This window comes from Cucurbita pepo, chromosome LG20, assembly GCF_002806865.2.
Source record: "Cucurbita pepo subsp. pepo cultivar mu-cu-16 chromosome LG20, ASM280686v2, whole genome shotgun sequence".
In the NCBI taxonomy this organism is placed as follows: domain Eukaryota; kingdom Viridiplantae; phylum Streptophyta; class Magnoliopsida; order Cucurbitales; family Cucurbitaceae; genus Cucurbita; species Cucurbita pepo.
The window spans coordinates 2939736-2956877 of NC_036657.1; the positions used below are offsets into that span (position 1 = coordinate 2939736).

A 17142-nucleotide genomic window follows, 5' to 3' on the forward strand; every position below is an offset into this window, starting at 1 on the left:
GTTTTAACAAGGATTCCGTGGCCTAATGGATAAGGCACTGGCTACGAAACCAGAGATTCTGAGTTCGATCCAGGGCGGAGTCGTGTGTTTTTACCTTTTCATTTTATTTTTTACTAGTATAAACATAAAAAATCAGAGTTACTAACTGATGTACAGGGTCGAGGATTCCGTGGCCCAATGGATAAGGCGCTGGTCTACGAAACCGGAGATTCTGGGTTCGATCCCCAGCGGAGTCGTTAATTTTTACAATTTAATAAATTTTTGCCAGAATAAAAAGTAGATATTAATGTTACTAACTCATGTACAGTATCAAGGACTCCGTGGCCCAATGGATAAGGCGCTGGTCTACGAAACCAGAGATTCTGGGTTCGATCCCCAGCGGAGTCGTCATTAATACCCTATTTTTTATTGTTTTTTTGCCAGAAAAAAACAGTAGTCCATGGACTGCAGCCCATGAGGCGAGAGCCCAAGAACAAGAGCCCATGGCCTCAAGCGAGAGAACACGAAACAGGTCCATGGACCAGGGAAAATGGACCAAGCCCATGGACAAAAGCCCATGATCGATAGTCCACGAAACAACGGGTGCATGGACCCAAGCCCGTGAGGCGAGAGTCTAAGAAAAAGGAGTTCATGGACCCAAGCCCATGTAAAAGGAGTCCATGGACCAACCCATGAGCGAGAGTCCACGAAACAAGAGTCAATTTAGTAACTTAATATTTTACTATTAATTCTAGCAAAAGTATTAATTAATGGGATTAACGACTCCGCTGGGGATCGAACCCAGAATCTCTGGTTTCGTAGACCAGCGCCTTATCCATGTAAAAGGAGTCCATGGACCAACCCATGAGCGAGAGTCCACGAAACAAGAGTCAATTTAGTAACTTAATATTTTACTATTAATTCTAGCAAAAGTATTAATTAATGGGATTAACGACTCCGCTGGGGATCGAACCCAGAATCTCTGGTTTCGTAGACCAACGCCTTATCCATTGGGCCACAGAGTCCTCGACAATGTACATGAGTCAGTAACTCTGATTTTTTGTCTTTGTACTAGTAAAAAATTAAAATAAAAAGGTAAAAATTAACGACTCCGCTGGGGATTGAACCCAGAATCTCTGGTTTCGTAGACCAGCGCCTTATCCATTGGGCCACGGAGTCCACGACACTGCACATTTGTTAGTAACTCTGATTTTTACTCTTTATGCTGGCAAAAAATTAAATAAAAGGTAAAATTTCACGACTCCGCTGGGGATCGAACCCAGAATCTCTGGTTTCGTAGACCAGCGCCTTATCCATTGGGCCACGGAGTCCTCGACAATGTACATGAGTCAGTAACTCTGATTTTTTGTCTTTGTACTAGTAAAAAATTAAAATAAAAAGGTAAAAATTAACGACTCCGCTGGGGATTGAACCCAGAATCTCTGGTTTCGTAGACCAGCGCCTTATCCATTGGGCCACGGAGTCCACGACACTGCACATTTGTTAGTAACTCTGATTTTTAATGTTTATGCTGGCAAAAATTAAATAAAAGGTAAAATTACACGACTCCGCTGGGGATCGAACCCAGAGTCTCTGGTTTCGTAGACCAGCGCCTTATCCATTGGGCCACGGAGTCGTCATTTAAAATTCGCGATCTACGTATTATTATATATAAATAAATCAGACATCATTGCGAAAAATGTATTTGTAAACGAGACATATCCTTTTCAGTTGATAACATTACTCTTACAACCATGAAATGAGGAAATAGTCATAGCTGCTACTCCTGTCGATCAGACTTCTACGGTAATCTAAATTGGCAAAACGATCGACTTCTTATTCATTATTTTAACATTTTTATGGAATTTTTAATAAGAATGTGAACATAACATCATCATGGTTCGTGAGATTAACAGGTTTATGGTTTGAATCCAGTAAATGCCACGACTGAGTTGTGTCCACCAAACCCAAATGAATTTGAAATAGCTGGAAACAGAAAATCACTAAACTTGATTACCAAACTGGTACGTTGGGTTTTAATGAAAGAAATTGGAAATCTATAAGGCATGGACAATCCCCCATGCTTAGCCAACTTACCAACATTCACCGCGTGCTGTTGCTTTACGTTTGCGACGGTGTCTAAATCAACTGAAGGCTCCAGATTCTACAGTCAACCAAGTTTCAGAGCTCTCTTTATGTGAACATGTAAAAGATCATAAAGTAGACTCACAAACAATTTTAATCACAACGAGAGTCTTTCTCTACATTCTTAATGTCCTATCATTCGGATTTAGCACTTGATAACTTCGATATTCCCCGACCACAATACCTCCTTACTTTGAAAGGTTATTCCTACAAACCAACACGAATCTTTTTTAATATGCTTAAAGAAAATTTTAAGAGACAACTCAACATAAAATAACTCAAAGCTAAACATGCTTAATCTTGAAATTTCTATGATTGAGTCATCAAAATGGAAGGTGCACCCTATTGGTTTAGGTAGTAAATTATTTTAATCCTTTCTGGACTATCATAATCTTTGGATCACTGTATTCATACATGGTATTGTTTTAAAAATTATATCCATTGAACTTGGACGTCGAGTCGTTATAAGTGGTATTAGAGCAGTATCTCTCCTAGTAGAATTTGGTTCGGGGACCTACCAAGACGAAAGTTTGTGGGCATGTGATATCTAAGTAAAGGAGGGGTACATGAATGAGCTAAAACAACCTCCAAATGAGAATGATTGTGAAGATAAAATGGTTGAAAAAGACTTTAAAAGATGAAGTTACTACCTATAAAGAAAGTTACACATTACTTTTCAGTGACTCAATTATAGAAACTCCAAAGTAATTAAACGTGTTTTCCTTAGATCATTTCTATGTTGGATAACCTCTCAAGAATTTTCATAGGAAGAATGTCAACGAGGACAAAACATGCTAAAAGAACTCGGGTTGGTCCGAATGGATAATAGTCTTGAAGATAAAATTCCTCAATTACATTTATATAATCCCTTTTTAATTAACCAATACGAGACTTAACCGTTAACTCGACAATTTATGAAACCATATGCTAAAATGTTAAAAGGGAACGTACAAATTGATTAATGGAAGGATGCAACCACCCTCTTTGAATCGCTTTGACAGTGGCAATAGCTTCCAAGCCTCCAGCAGCACCAAAGGAGTGCCCTATCATAGACTGACAACCACAAAAAAGCATCACAAACCAGTGGATAATCATTGGTGCATAGGGTGGGGTAGGGAGGAAGAAGAGAGGTTACCTTAGTCGCATTGATTTTGAGCTCTGATGTATTCTTAAACACCTTCTTGATGCCTTTGATCTCTGCTAAGTCACCGACAACGGTGGATGTTGCATGTGCATTAATATAGTTAACCTGTAAATCAAAACACCCTTTGAACCTATTCACCAACAAAGAAACCGAACAAAAACATGGAATTGTGAGTGTTTGATGAACACGACTCTCATGTCCACCTTGAGCATAAGCTCTCATGACTTTGCTTTGAGCTTCCCAAAAGGTCTCATATCAATTGAGAGAGTATTCCTTAATTATAAACCATTGACCATTCCCTAAATTAGGGGACGTGGGACTTTCATCATCCAACACCTCCTCTCGAACAAAGTACGCCTCTCCTTAATCGAGCCTCGACTCCTTTGGAGTCTTAGTCATTTTTTACTATGCTTTCGAGGAGGCTTGACTCCTTTTCTTTTAAAGTACTCGACTCCTTTATGCTTTCGAGGAGGCTTGACTCCTTTTCTTTTAAAGTACTCGACTCCTTTGGAGTCTTAGTCATTTTTTACTATGCTTTCGAGGAGGCTTGACTGCTTTTCTTTTAGAGTCCTTTGTTCGACATTTGAGGATTTACCAATCTATACTAAGTTTAGGGCATGACTCTGATATCATGTAAGATGAACACGACTCTCCACAATGGTATGATATTGTCCACTTTGAGCATAAGCTCTCATGAATTTGCTTTGGGCTTCCCCAAAACGCCTCATACCAATGGAGAGAGTATTCCTTAATTATAAATCCTTGACTATTCTCTAAATTAGCCGATGTGGGACTTTCATCATCGAACAGTGAGCAACCTCCTCAAGCGATACGCCAGCATCTTCAAGACAGCTTAATATGCACGAAGACACACAAACTCCATCAGCTCTTGGATTGGACATGTGATAAGCATCACAATTAATAGCCCCGCCCAAGTATTCACCAACAATTGGTGCACCTCGTTTCATTGCATGCTCCAAACTCTCCATTACCAATATGCCGGCCCCTTCTCCCACAACTAAGCCATCACGATCTTTGTCCCATGGCCTGGAAGCAGTTTTAGGATCATCATTTCTCTGAGATAGAGCCCTACAAGCGGCTAAACTCCCCAGTCCAATAGGTATGATACCAGCTTCATATCCACCAGCAAGCACTACATCAGCCTGTCCTCGACGGATGTGATTGGCAGCAGCATAGAAGCAATAATTAGAGGTGGCACAAGCAGCGGATATACAATAAACGGGACCCATGAACCCAATATCGGCAGCAAGTAAGGCAGACCCCATATTTGTAATGCTATAAGGAACAAAAAATGGGGTTATCTTCCTTTGACGTCTCTCTAACAAAGTTTGAACACCATCGGATAAGGTTGTAAGACCACCTATCCCCGCTCCCACAACCACACCAGCACGCGCTTTGTCAACCTGTAGTAAAAATAATACCACAGAAGACAGGGGAAAAGGAAATGTAACTTATTGCTAGTTTGAATTAATCAAAATATTCATAATTATTTAAATAGTAGTATATTTTATTCTCAAGATTTAGTTAATTTATATTTTTTTTTGTAGATATTAATTGGTACGTTGTGAATATGAATAAAGATTGAACCTTCGATCCCGATTCTATTTTTCATTCTTAACTTTGTATTGTTTACTTGATAATAATATTTTCAGATTTATTCATACCTTTTGATAGTAGATATTGTATCAGTAGCGTGTATACGTGTATATATATAGATAGAGAGAGAGAGAGAGGTAGATAAAAGTTGATTAAATGAATTAAATTTGTTACTAATTAATTAGTTAGAAATATGCAAATATATTTAATTAATTAATTATGATTAGTTAAATTATTTTGCTAAAAATTCATTTTCAATAATTATAGTTAATTACCTAATGATTATTCATAACGAATTAATCATTTATTAAGACTAATTTTGATTACTTCATTCAATGTTTGTATATCATAATTAATTAATTTAAATTTAATTTAAAATTGTTAGTAAAGAATTATAATGAATTATTGTAATAATAAAATAATCATATATTTATTTAATTATTTTTTATCAAACAAAAGAAGAAGCAAAAGGAAATGACCTTAGAGCGCTGATCTCCACGGAGGCCAGCATCCTGGAGAGCCCTCTTGCCAGCAACAATGCAGTAGCGAAAGCCATCGTCAAGCCGTTTATCATTCTTGGGGTTAACGTAGCCCTCCGAAGAGAATCCCCTGATCTGCCCACCGAAGCGTGTAGGGAATTCGGAAGCATCGAAGCGATCGATGAGAGTAATACCGCTCTCACCACAAAGCAGCCTGTCATAGTAAGCATCCACGTCGTTGCCGAACACAGAGACAAGCCCCATTCCAGTAATCACCACACGCTTCTTAGGGTCCTTCTCCCGCTTGGGCGCACCGACCGTGGAAGCCGCAGATGCAGCGACCACACAGACTCGTCGCCTGGATTTAGGAGCAGCTCCAACGAGGAAGGGGGAGCGGTTGCGGGTGCGAAATGGGTCCAATGGAGAGGGGTTGAGCGTGGGGGAATGAACGGCCTGCATGGTCGAGGATGCAACAGAGAAGAGAGGATGCCATCTCGGTAAGTCTTTCCGTAAACTATATATGAATATTAATGGTTTGACATTAAATACTCCAATCAATGCAAAATAATATTAGCATTTAAGCAACTTATCCAATCAATTCTGATTCAATTATTTAAAGCAAACACATCAACTTGAGTATCAATGGAAGATTAAAATGTCAAAAATTCAAATCTATTAAATAAATTAATATAATATTAGGGAAATTGTTTGAATCAAATAAATAGGGCTACTTTTTACTAATATGGACAGTTTTTCAACTCCTATTTTTTAAATATTAAATTAAATGATAGATATTCAAACAAATATATATATTTTAATTATGGACAATTTTAGTTAATAGTATATTAAAGCTTTTATTAATTTTTAGTTGAACATGGAAGTGATGAAAGTTTGAGTGTTAAAGATTAGATGTGACATAAATGAGAGTTTTATGATGTATTAAAAAAAGTAATTGTGATTTAGTGTTAAATTTATTTTGAATGAATATCTATAGTGTTAATTAAATATTTAATTGCATTTATATGGGAATGGAGGCAGCTGAAAGAAGATAAGCTTCTTCATTATTTTTAACATTTTGAGAAAAATGTGAACAAAACGTGGTCCAACTTCAGATTAAGAGGGCTTATGGTTTGAATGCAGTGAATGCCACGACCGAGTTGTGTCCTCCAAATCCGAATGAATTTGAGATAGCTGGAAACAAAGAATCACCCATCTTGATTACTAAATTGGAAATATACAAGGCATGGGCAATCCTCAATGCTTCGTCAACTTACCAACATTCACTTCGTGTTGTTGCTTTATGTTTGCCACCGTGTCTAAATCAACTGAAGGATCCGGGTTCTACACTCAAATCACGGAAACAATCATGTTGGAGAGGAGAACAAATCATTATTTATAACTGTGTGGAGACCTCTCCCTGATAGACACGTTTTAAAATTTTTGAGGGAAAGCCCGAAAGGTAAAATCTGAAGAGCACAATATCTATTAGCGGTGGGCTAGAATCGTTACATCTATGATGTGTAACATTCACGATATTCGTGTGTGCAAACATGTAAAGATAAAAAAGTAGATACTCAAACAATTTTAATCAAGAGTCTTGCTCTACATTCGCGGTTAATGTAATGCTTCATTGTTATCTCCACAAATCAATAATTTTTATTATGTTTTATTCTCATTTACGTGTGTTTTAGAAAAACTTTCAAGAGGTCACCCAATATAAAATTATTCTAAACTAAGTATGCTTAATTTGAAATGCTTATGACTGAACTACCGATAGCAGTCTTTACTCTTAAAAGTGACAAATAGATAACGTGGTCATGAAAGGATGAAATGATGCAATTAACCTAATATTATATGAAACGAGATTGTCAAAATGAGAGGGAACGTACAAATTGGTTAATGGAAGGATGCAACCATCCTCTTTGAATTGCTTTTAGAGTGGCAATGGCTTCCAAACCTCCAGCAGCACCAAGGCAATGCCCTATCATAGACTGAAAAGTAATGACAACCAGAAAAGGCATCAGCAAACCAATGGATGGCTTAACAACAATATATTTCAACCATGATGAGTTGGGAGGAAGAAGAAGCGTTGCCTTGGTCGCATTAATTTTGAGCTCTGATGTGTTCTTAAACACCTTCTTGATGGCTTTAATCTCAGTTAAGTCACCAGCAATGGTGGATGTTGCATGTGCATTAATATAGTTAACCTACAAATGAAACCAACATACATGAAATCACTACACTATTCACTAAGAAACAGAATAAAAAGATGGGATTGAGCAACCTCCTCAGGCGATACGCCAGCATCCTCAAGACAGCTCAAGATGCACGAAGACACACAAAGTCCATCAGCTCTTGGATCCGATATGTGATAAGCATCACAATTAATAGCCCCTCCTAAGTATTCACCAATAATTGGTGCACCTCGTTTCATTGCATGCTCCAAACTCTCCATTACCTGTCAACGTCACGAGTCTCTATAATGATACGACATTATTCACTTTGAGCATAAACTCGTATTGGCTTTGTTTTTAACCGATGATCATTCCCTAAATTAGCGTGTGTGAGACTCCCTCCTAACAATCCTTATGATATTTAATACTAAATTATATGGTAATATTTGATATTTTATTAAAAGCAAATATCTTTAATCTATATATTGTTCTTTTCATGTATTACTATTTTTACATCTTTGTAATTTATTTGATTATAAATAGAGAACTTTCACACACCATTTAGTCGTGGTAGATTAAGCAAACATTCTCGAACAAAGTACACTATAGAGTCTCCTCTAAGGTTTATGGAGCCCTCAAACAGTCTTCCCTTAATCAAGGCTCGACTTCTTCTCTAGAGTTTTCGAACAGAGTATACCCTTTGTTCGACACTTGAGTCACTTTTGACTATACTTTCGAGTCCACGACTTATTTGTTCGACATTTGAAGACTCTATTAACATGGCTAGGTTAAGGGCATGGTATGATATTCACGGAAAGACAAAACAAGTGAAAAGCTCACCAGTACGCCAGCGCCTTCTCCCGCAACAAAGCCATCACGATCTATGTCCCATGGCCTGGAAGCAGTTTTAGGATCATGATTTCTCTTAGATAAAGCCCCACAAGCAGCTAAACCCCCCAGTCCAATAGGTAGGATAGCAGCTTCAGATCCACCAGCAAGCATTAGATCAGCTTGTCCTTGACGGATGTGATTGGCAGCCGTATAGAAGCAATAGTTAGAGGTGGCACAAGCAGTGGATATAGAATAAATAGGACCCATGAAGCCAATATCGATGGCAAGTAAGGCAGACCCCATATTTGTAATGCTATAAGGAACGAAAAAAGGGGTTATCTTTCTATGACCTCTCTCTAACAAAGTCTGAATACCATCGAATAAAACTGTAAGGCCACCCATCCCTGTCCCAACAACCACACCAGCACGCGCCTTGTTCATCTGTACTAAAAATTAAATTAACTATTAACTAAAATTATTAATATAATTAATTAATTCTGATAAGTTAAATTATATTGCTAAAAATTCATTTATAATCAATTATTTATTTATTGGGACTAATTTTGATTAGTTTATCCAATATTAATATATCAGAATTTTAAAACATGATAATTGATTTAAATTATATAAGTAATTAATAGTAACGAATTACGATGAATTAAATATTCTATTGAAATAATTAAATAATTAAATATTTATTTAATGCATTTTAAAGAAGGGAAAATACCAATTAACAAACTTATTTACTACAATCATAATAAAATATTCAATTAAAATGATTATTTCATTATTATTTATTTATTTATTAGTGAATTTAGAAATATTATTTTTTTTAGTGATATTTTGAATTAATTTTAATTGTTTTATTAATTCACTTATTAGAATTATGTATAAAGCTATCGTATTTAATTTGATAAAATAAATATATTCTTATTTAACCTTAATCATGTTGGATGATGAAAGTCTAATGTCATCTGTTTTAGGAAATCATTATGGGTTTATAATTAAAAAATACTCTCTCTATTGTAGTGAGGCCTTTTGTGGAAGCCCACGACAGCTTATGCTCAAAGTGGACAATATCATAACATTATGGAGAGTCGTGTTCGTCTAACATGGTATCAGAGTCATGTCATAAACTTAGTCGATCTTGGATTAAGGGATTAAGGGGAGCGTATGATGAAAGTCCCACATCAGCCATTGGAAATGGAATGAGGCCTTCATGGGTTCGATTACTATCTCAAAGTGGACAATATTATACCATTGTGGAGAGTCGTGATTTCTAACCAAGCAAACACTAAGAAGAAGCAAAAGGAAGGACCTTAGAGAGATGATCTCCACGGAGGCCAGCATCCTCGAGCGCCTTCTTGCCAGCAACAATGCAGTAGCGAAAGCAATCATCAAGCCGTTTATCATTCTTGGGGTTAACGTAGCCCTCCGAAGAGAATCCCCTGATCTGTCCACCGAAGCGTGTAGGGAATTTGGAAGCGTCAAAGCGATCGATGAGACTGATACCGCTCTCACCACAAAGCAGCCTGTCATAGTAAGCATCCACGTCGTTGCCGAACACAGAGACAAGCCCCATTCCAGTAATCACCACACGCTTCTTGGGGTCCTTCTCCCGCTTGGGCGCACCGACAGTGGAAGCCGCAGATGCAGCGACCACACAGACTCGTCGCCTGGATTTTGAAGCAGCGCCAACGAGGAAGGGGGAGCGGTTGCGGGTGCGAAATGGGTCCAATGGCGAAGGCTTGAGCGTGGGGGAATGAAGGGCCTGCATGGTGCTCGGTGCTGGAAAATTGCAATTTTGAGTGTCACGCCCAAAGATCAAAGCTTCTCATTTGCTTGTTGATGGCTTGACATTAAATAGTCCAATCAATGTAGGGTGGATCAAAATATCAAAAATTTTAATATTTTATTTCCCAAATTTATTTTTATTACAAAAAGGTTTAGGGATTGGGATTTCAACTTGGAGTTCAAAAAGAATAAATATATTTTAATTGCTACGCTAGGTTCGTGTTAAATTTTAATACAATTTAAAATTATGTACAATATTAAGATCTTTTTAAAGATAGATCTTTGGTGATATATTAAAAGTAAATAAATGACACTTTTATTTATTTTTACTTCCATTATAAAAGTGGGGAAATTGAATCTTAAATATACATAAATGACACTTTTATTATGTATTAAAAAATTAGTTAAATTAATAAAATAGTCATAAATTTTGTACTTGTAATAATATCTTTAAACTCTAAAAAAAAATTAATTTTAGGTAAAAATTATTAATATTTTTCGAAAAGTTAAAAAAATATCTTCAAGAGGACTAAAATAATTGAGCTTCCGAAAATTTCATTCATACTCTTAAAAAAAATTTCAAAACTTCAAGAAAATGCCTTTAAACTTTTTAAAAAGTTCGAAAATACTCTTACCGTTAATCTATGGATGAAACCGTTAGTATTACGTTTCAAAATATATTCATGAACTTTCAAGAGTAACATTAATATCCTTCAACTTTTAAAACTTTATGAGTATTTTTAAACATTATATTAATGGTGTTGATATTTTAATTTTTAAAAAATTTGAAAGTTATTAATAGAACATGAGATATTTTTTAAAACATTATTAGAGTAGTGTTTTTTAAATAAAATACTAATAATTTCAAACCAAAATTATCCGAAGATAAATGTATTATTGGAACTTTCATAAAAGTACAAAGTTTGGAGTGGAGGTATTTTTAATAATTTAACCTACCAAACTAATTGTCATTTAATGTTAAATTTATTTTGAATAAAAGTATAATTAAATATTTAATTGCATTTATACGTGTTTTTTTTTTCTTCCAAAATTCCTTCAATAAAAGTTGCCTCATTTGCTTTTGCTTTAACTTTAAATGAAAATTTTGAATAAAAAAAATGAAAAATGAGAAATTATTAACCTAAAAGTTAGAGAGAAAATCAAAGAGTAACTTTTCGTATATAAATAAATAGTATTTGTCGGTATATTAATGTAAAAAAAATTTAACTTTTTTCAACGTCAAGAATATTAATGGTATTTTTTAAAATTATGATGTAATTTAGAAATATAATTTTGTTCATATATAAATAAATCATTAATACTCTTAAAATTATTAAGAGTATTAATGATTTTTTTTTTTTTTTAATTTTAAGGATATTTTAAAAAAATATATTAATACCCTTAATAAAAATAATAATTTTTAATTTTTTTAAAATTGGAAAGCTTGTTAAAAATTTAAGGTATTAATATAAATTTAAAAAATTAGATGATATTTTTGTAACAAAATACCAAGCATATCTAATTGTAAATATATATATATATATATAGATATATATTAAGTTACTATTCAAACACTTACAAAACACCAAATTTCCAAGTGTACTATTTCCAAATTTTCTTTTTTAAGGCTAAAATTCTAACCTTTTTACAATTTAAATTTTATAGTTCTATTTTTAGTTTCTTCAACATCAAAGTGTCTATTTTAATAACTGAATTAAAAATAATAATTATTTTGGTCACTACTTTGTTCCAATAAATATTAATAAGTATTTGGTTAAGAAAATTTTAAGTGAAACTATAATATTAAGAAACACACATGAATGGAGGTAGCTGAAAGAAGAAGCTTATTCATTATTATAACATTTTTTTTTATGGAAACATGGTTTATGGTTTGAATGCGGTGAATGCCACGACTGAGTTATGTCCTCCAAATCCGAATGAATTTGAGATAGCTGAAAACACAGAATTACAGAACTTGATTACTAAACTGGTATACTGGATTTTACTCAACTTGTAATCCCCGTGCTTAGCCAACTTACCAACATTCACCTCGTGTTGTTGCTTTATGTTTGCCACTGTGTCTAAATCAACTGAAGGCTCCGGGTTCTACACTCAAATGGAAAAAATAGTATATATTGTTCATATTCTTGCGATGACATCTTAATGAAGCAAACAAGTCCGAAATGAACGTGAGACTCCCAAATAATTCTAATCGCTCTACGTTTATAACGTCTCAGAATTTGGATTAAGACATAGAATATGGATTTGACATTTGATGGCCACTATTTTCTTCGGTGGCACTGTATGACCAATTACTTACCTTCTTGTCTTGAACTACTTCTAAGAGTAAAAACTATCGGACAAACCAACAAGTCTTTTTACCATGTGTTGTATTTACTCACATAGAATTGCTTCAATGACTAAGCCACCGAAAAGAAAGTTACACATTGTTGTATCTGTAGTAACTTCAAATTGTTGTAAACATTTTGTAATCGTCATAATCATAGGATAACTCTCATCCGAATGTAGTCTTAATTCATTGACCTGTCTCTTCTTTATGTGGTCTCTCCTAGTAGGATGTAAAAGCTAGTGAACATGTGACAAAGTAAAGAAGAGATACATAAATGAACTGAAACTATATCTAGATGAGAGTGATCTTGAGAATAAAAAAGTTAAGAAAAAGTCTCCAAATAAGTATGTTTTGCTTGAAGCAATCTAGGTTGGATGATCTCTTAGAAATTTTGTTACGTAAGCACGTGAGTGAGAATAAAATATCCTAAAAAAACTTTTGTGGGGATAATAATTTTCACTCTTTGTAGCAACAAGCAAGTTACGTGGTCATGGCTCAAGCGAATATCGATTCATCAAATGCCGAATCTAAATTAAAGATCGTTAAAATGAAAAGGGATACATACAAATTGATTGATGGAAGGATGCAACCATCCTTTTTGAATTGCTTTCAAAGTGGCAATGGCTTCCAAACCTCCAGCAGCACCAAGACCGTGCCCTATCATAGACTGAAAAGTAATGCCAAACAGAAAAAAAAAGCATCAGAAACAATGCAACCATGTGGTCAATGGTGCATAGGGTGGGTAGGAAGGAAGAAGAGAGGTTGCCTTAGTCGCATTGACTTTGAGCTCTGATGTATTCTTAAACACCTTCTTGATGGCATTAATCTCAGCTAAGTCACCGGCAATGGTGGATGTTGCATGTGCATTAATATAGTTAACCTGTAAATCAAAACACCCTTTCAACCTATTCACCAAAAAACACAACAAAAACATGGAATTGTGAGCAACCTCCTCAGCCGATACGCCAGCATCTTCAAGACAGCTCAATATGCACGAAGACACACAAAGCCCATCAGCTCTTGGATTGGATATGTGATAAGCATCACAATTAATAGCCCCGCCCAAGTATTCGCCAACAATTGGTGCACCTCGTTTCATTGCATGCTCCAAACTCTCCATTACCAATATGCCAGCGCCTTCTCCCATAACAAACCCATCACGGTCTCTATCCCATGGCCTGGAAGCAGTTTTAGGATCCTCATTTCTCTGAGACAGAGCCCTACAAGCAACAAAACCCCCAAATGCTATAGGAACCATGCTAGCTTCCACTCCACCCGCAAGCATCACATCAGCCTCTCCTCGACGGATGTGATTAGCAGCAGCATAGAAGCAATAGTTAGAGGTGGCACAAGCAGTGGATATAGAATAAATAGGACCCATGAAACCAATATCGATGGCAAGCAAGGCAGACCCCATATTTGAAATGCTATAAGGAAAGAAAAAAGGGGTTATCTTCCTATGGCTTCTCTCTAACAATGTCCGAACACCATTGGAAAAAACGGTAAGACCACCAAACCCTGTTCCAATAAGCACACCAGCACGCACCCTGTTGATCTGTGGTAAAAATAAAACCATATGTTAGATGAACACGACTTTCCACGATGGTATGATATTGTTCACTTTGAGCATTTTCATCATCCAACACCTCCCCTTGAATAAAGTACGCCTCCCCTTAATCGAGTCTCAACTCCTTTGGAGTCTTAGTCATTTTGACTACCTTCGAGGAGGCTTGACTCCTTTTCTTTTTGGAGTCACTTGTTCGATATTTGAAGATTTACCAATAATCTATTGACACGAGTGAGTGAGAATATTTGCTTAATCCACCACACCTAAATGGTGTAAAAGTTATATTATTTATAATCAAATAAATTAAAAAGATATGGAAAGAGTTATAAACGGAAATAACAATAGATGAAAAGATAACTAAGGCAAGAAGACAAATATCTAGATATTTGCCTTATAATAAAGTAAAATATAATTTATTACTAAATATCCTTAATACTAAGTTTAGGGCATGACTCTAATACCATGTTATTAAGATCGATACCCGTTGTTATCTTTGATACCATGTTAGATGAACACGACTCTCCACAATGATACGATGTTGTTCATTTTGAGCATAAGTTCTCGTGGCTTTTCATCCTCCAATACCATAAATTAATCATAATTTACCAAACTATATATTAAAGAAATGGAATTAATTATTAACTAAAAATATTAATTAATTAGTTAAAAATATCTTGAATATATTTAATTAGTTAATTAGAATTAATTAAATTAAGTTCCTAAAATTTTATTTTCAATAATTAAAGCTAATTACTTTATGGATTATTTATAACCAATAAATTATTTCACGAAAACAAAAAAAGAAGCAAAATAGAATGACCTTAGAGCGGTGATATCCACCGAGGTTAGCATCCTGGAGCGCCCTCTTGCCAGCAACAATGCAGTACCGACAACAATCGTCAAGCCGCTTATCATCCTTGGGGTTAACGTAGCCCTCCGAACAGAATCCCCTGATCTGCCCACCGAAGCGTGTACGGAATTTGGAAGCATCGAAGCGATCGATGACACTGATACCGCTCTCACCACAAAGCAGCCTGTCATAGTAAGCATCCACGTCGTTGCCGAACACAGAGACAAGCCCCATTCCAGTTATCACCACACGCTTCTTGGGGTCCTTCTCCCGCTTGGATTTTGAAGCGACCACACAGACTCGTCGCCTGGATTTTGAAGCAGCGCCAACGAGGAAGGGCGAGCGGTTGCGGGTGCGAAATGGGTCCAATGGCGAAGGCTTCAGCGTGGGGGAATGCATGGCTTGCATGGTAATTTGAATACATTTTAATTGATTAAGATATTATATATTTACATAAAATTCAATTGGAAAAAATTTAAAGTTCAATTATTAAATGAATACAAGTAAATGTCTAACTAACTAATAATGACCGTTTCAAACTGTAATTTGGCGCTTCAGTATTATTATTTAATTAAATTAAGCTCATAATTGTATCAATGAAAATTTAATCTTTTATAGATGATAGGAGTACAATTAATAGTGCATAATGTTCATAGGAGTATAGACTTTATTTAAATTTAAATGAATGAATTAATACAATATTACAGAAAATGTTTAAATCAAATGATAATAAATTAATCAGTAATTTAGTTCAGTTTTAAATTAAAAGTTAAATAAATTTGTTCTGTGAAATATGAAAGAAATTTTTCTTTAATTATTTAATTATTCTCAATATTAAACTTTTATTATTATTATTATAAAATGACAATTTTAGTATAATTTAAAATGATATATATTTATACCTTTTTACAGATAAATTTTTAGTGGTATATTAAAAATAAATACATGACACTTTTATTTATGTAATAAAACATACATTTAATTGTCATTTATTGTCACGTGCTATATTAGAAAGTTTAATATTGTAAATTTCTATAAGATAGGTACCTTCGATCGAAATATCAAATATTCAAGCATCTTCATTCACAAGTAAGAATATGATAATGTAGATGTGTTATTTTTACTAACCTAATTATTCTCAGTTTTAAATTTATTTTTTCATATAAAAGTTTAATTTAGAAAGATGAATATATTTTATTTACCGTCAAAAAGATAAATATATATATATATATATATATTTATTTATTTATTTATTTATTGAGCTTTGGTCCTGTTGACCTTTTAATACAATTTAAAATTATATATATTCATAAAAAAAAAATAGATGTTTGACACTTTTATTTATTTTAGTTAGGGGAGACTCGTATCTTTAACCATTTTGGACACATAATTTATTACTTTGACATAAAGGACACTTTTATAATGTATTAAAAATATTAATGGTCATTTAGTTGAATTTATTTTGAATGAAAGTCTATAAAGTGGTAATTAAATATTTAATTACATTTATACATTTATTTATTTTGTCTTCTTTTTTATTTTTCTTCTTCTTCCGAAAACTCCTCCAATAAAAGGGTTTTTTTTTTTAATTATTATTCTTTTAGAATATTTGCTACCAGTGCGCTTGATTTGTTACAAATGATGTAAGAGCCGATCATTGAGTTGAAGAGCTAGTGAGGACGCTTGCCTCAAGAAGGGTAGATTTGAGATCTCACGTAGGTTGGAGAGGGAAACAAAACATTCTTTTACAAGAGTGTGGAAACTTCTCCTTAATATACATATTTTAAAATCGTAAGGATAACGATGATATATAATAGACTAAAGTGAAAAATATAATAAAATGGTTGTGAGATCTCATATTGATAGTGTTAATAAAATTAAGCATCTAAATTTATCTATATAACTTTTTGGTTATTACTTGAACATGATTCTCTTGGACATTAGACATTTTTTAACTTTAAATTTTATTATTCCATTTTAGCATTTCAACTCGTGAGAGTATCTCTTTCGTAGGATCTAGTTCAAAGACAAACAAAAACAAAAACTAGTAGGTATGTGACTCCCAAATAAAGGAGGCTATATGAGTGAACTAAAACTACCTTCAAATAAGAGTAATCCTAAGAATACGATGGTTAAGAAGGCTGGAAAGCATTAAAATTACGGATTACCTTGTTGATCGAATATCTCAAGGCAAGAACATTGTTTGAGATTC

At 34.4% G+C, this 17142-nt stretch overlaps 3 protein-coding genes and 7 non-coding genes across 10 annotated transcripts; 2 read left to right on the forward strand and 8 right to left on the reverse strand.

The window, feature by feature from the left end:
* Positions 1 to 163: 163 nt before the first annotated feature.
* On the forward strand, positions 164 to 236 carry TRNAR-ACG. Its single transcript has one exon. It is a non-coding gene; the product is annotated as a tRNA-Arg (tRNA).
* A 78-nt stretch (positions 237 to 314) lies between these two features.
* On the forward strand, positions 315 to 387 carry TRNAR-ACG. The gene has a single exon. It is a non-coding gene; the product is annotated as a tRNA-Arg (tRNA).
* Positions 388 to 931: 544 nt separating this feature from the next.
* TRNAR-ACG lies at positions 932 to 1004 on the reverse strand. The gene has a single exon. It is a non-coding gene; the product is annotated as a tRNA-Arg (tRNA).
* Positions 1005 to 1085: 81 nt separating this feature from the next.
* Positions 1086 to 1158, reverse strand: TRNAR-ACG. The gene has a single exon. It is a non-coding gene; the product is annotated as a tRNA-Arg (tRNA).
* Positions 1159 to 1237: 79 nt separating this feature from the next.
* TRNAR-ACG lies at positions 1238 to 1310 on the reverse strand. Its single transcript has one exon. It is a non-coding gene; the product is annotated as a tRNA-Arg (tRNA).
* An 81-nt stretch (positions 1311 to 1391) lies between these two features.
* On the reverse strand, positions 1392 to 1464 carry TRNAR-ACG. Its single transcript has one exon. It is a non-coding gene; the product is annotated as a tRNA-Arg (tRNA).
* A 78-nt stretch (positions 1465 to 1542) lies between these two features.
* TRNAR-ACG lies at positions 1543 to 1615 on the reverse strand. Its single transcript has one exon. It is a non-coding gene; the product is annotated as a tRNA-Arg (tRNA).
* A 260-nt stretch (positions 1616 to 1875) lies between these two features.
* On the reverse strand, positions 1876 to 5823 carry LOC111782567 (3-oxoacyl-[acyl-carrier-protein] synthase I, chloroplastic-like). The gene is made up of 6 exons (XM_023663340.1): positions 5365 to 5823; positions 4087 to 4692; positions 3260 to 3373; positions 3076 to 3177; positions 2077 to 2143; positions 1876 to 1965 (listed from the first exon to the last, which is right to left on the reverse strand). The coding sequence occupies exons 1-6, from the start codon at positions 5821 to 5823 to the stop codon at positions 1898 to 1900; spliced, it is 1416 nt and encodes a 471-aa protein (XP_023519108.1). The 3' UTR covers positions 1876 to 1897.
* Positions 5824 to 6470: 647 nt separating this feature from the next.
* On the reverse strand, positions 6471 to 10147 carry LOC111782571 (3-oxoacyl-[acyl-carrier-protein] synthase I, chloroplastic-like). Its single transcript, XM_023663343.1, has 7 exons — positions 9688 to 10147; positions 8379 to 8810; positions 7649 to 7822; positions 7458 to 7571; positions 7254 to 7355; positions 6639 to 6705; positions 6471 to 6555 (listed from the first exon to the last, which is right to left on the reverse strand). Exons 1-7 carry the CDS (start codon positions 10144 to 10146, stop codon positions 6488 to 6490), a joined length of 1416 nt encoding a protein of 471 aa, XP_023519111.1. The 5' UTR covers position 10147; the 3' UTR covers positions 6471 to 6487.
* A 1881-nt stretch (positions 10148 to 12028) lies between these two features.
* LOC111782569 (3-oxoacyl-[acyl-carrier-protein] synthase I, chloroplastic-like) lies at positions 12029 to 15338 on the reverse strand. The gene is made up of 6 exons (XM_023663342.1): positions 14901 to 15338; positions 13463 to 14068; positions 13280 to 13393; positions 13079 to 13180; positions 12203 to 12269; positions 12029 to 12115 (listed from the first exon to the last, which is right to left on the reverse strand). Exons 1-6 carry the CDS (start codon positions 15336 to 15338, stop codon positions 12048 to 12050), a joined length of 1395 nt encoding a protein of 464 aa, XP_023519110.1. The 3' UTR covers positions 12029 to 12047.
* Between the last annotated feature and the right edge of the window lie 1804 nt (positions 15339 to 17142).

Coding starts and splice junctions, on each gene's coding strand:
- LOC111782567 (XM_023663340.1), bottom strand. CDS start 5,823: ATGCAGGCCGTTCATTCCCCCACGCTCAACCCCTCTCCATTGGACCCA. Junction 3,374..4,086: donor CTGGCGTATCGCTTGAGGAG/GTTGCTCACTGT, acceptor TTTGATTTACAG/GTTAACTATATTAATGCACA. Junction 2,144..3,075: donor ATCCTTCCATTAATCAATTT/GTACGTTCCCTT, acceptor GGTTGACTGTAG/AATCTGGAGCCTTCAGTTGA.
- LOC111782571 (XM_023663343.1), bottom strand. CDS start 10,146: ATGCAGGCCCTTCATTCCCCCACGCTCAAGCCTTCGCCATTGGACCCA. Junction 7,356..7,457: donor TCAAAATTAATGCGACCAAG/GCAACGCTTCTT, acceptor ATTACTTTTCAG/TCTATGATAGGGCATTGCCT. Junction 6,706..7,253: donor ATCCTTCCATTAACCAATTT/GTACGTTCCCTC, acceptor ATTTGAGTGTAG/AACCCGGATCCTTCAGTTGA.
- LOC111782569 (XM_023663342.1), bottom strand. CDS start 15,338: ATGCAAGCCATGCATTCCCCCACGCTGAAGCCTTCGCCATTGGACCCA. Junction 13,181..13,279: donor TCAAAGTCAATGCGACTAAG/GCAACCTCTCTT, acceptor ATTACTTTTCAG/TCTATGATAGGGCACGGTCT. Junction 12,116..12,202: donor ACAACACGAGGTGAATGTTG/GTAAGTTGGCTA, acceptor CTGTGTTTTCAG/CTATCTCAAATTCATTCGGA.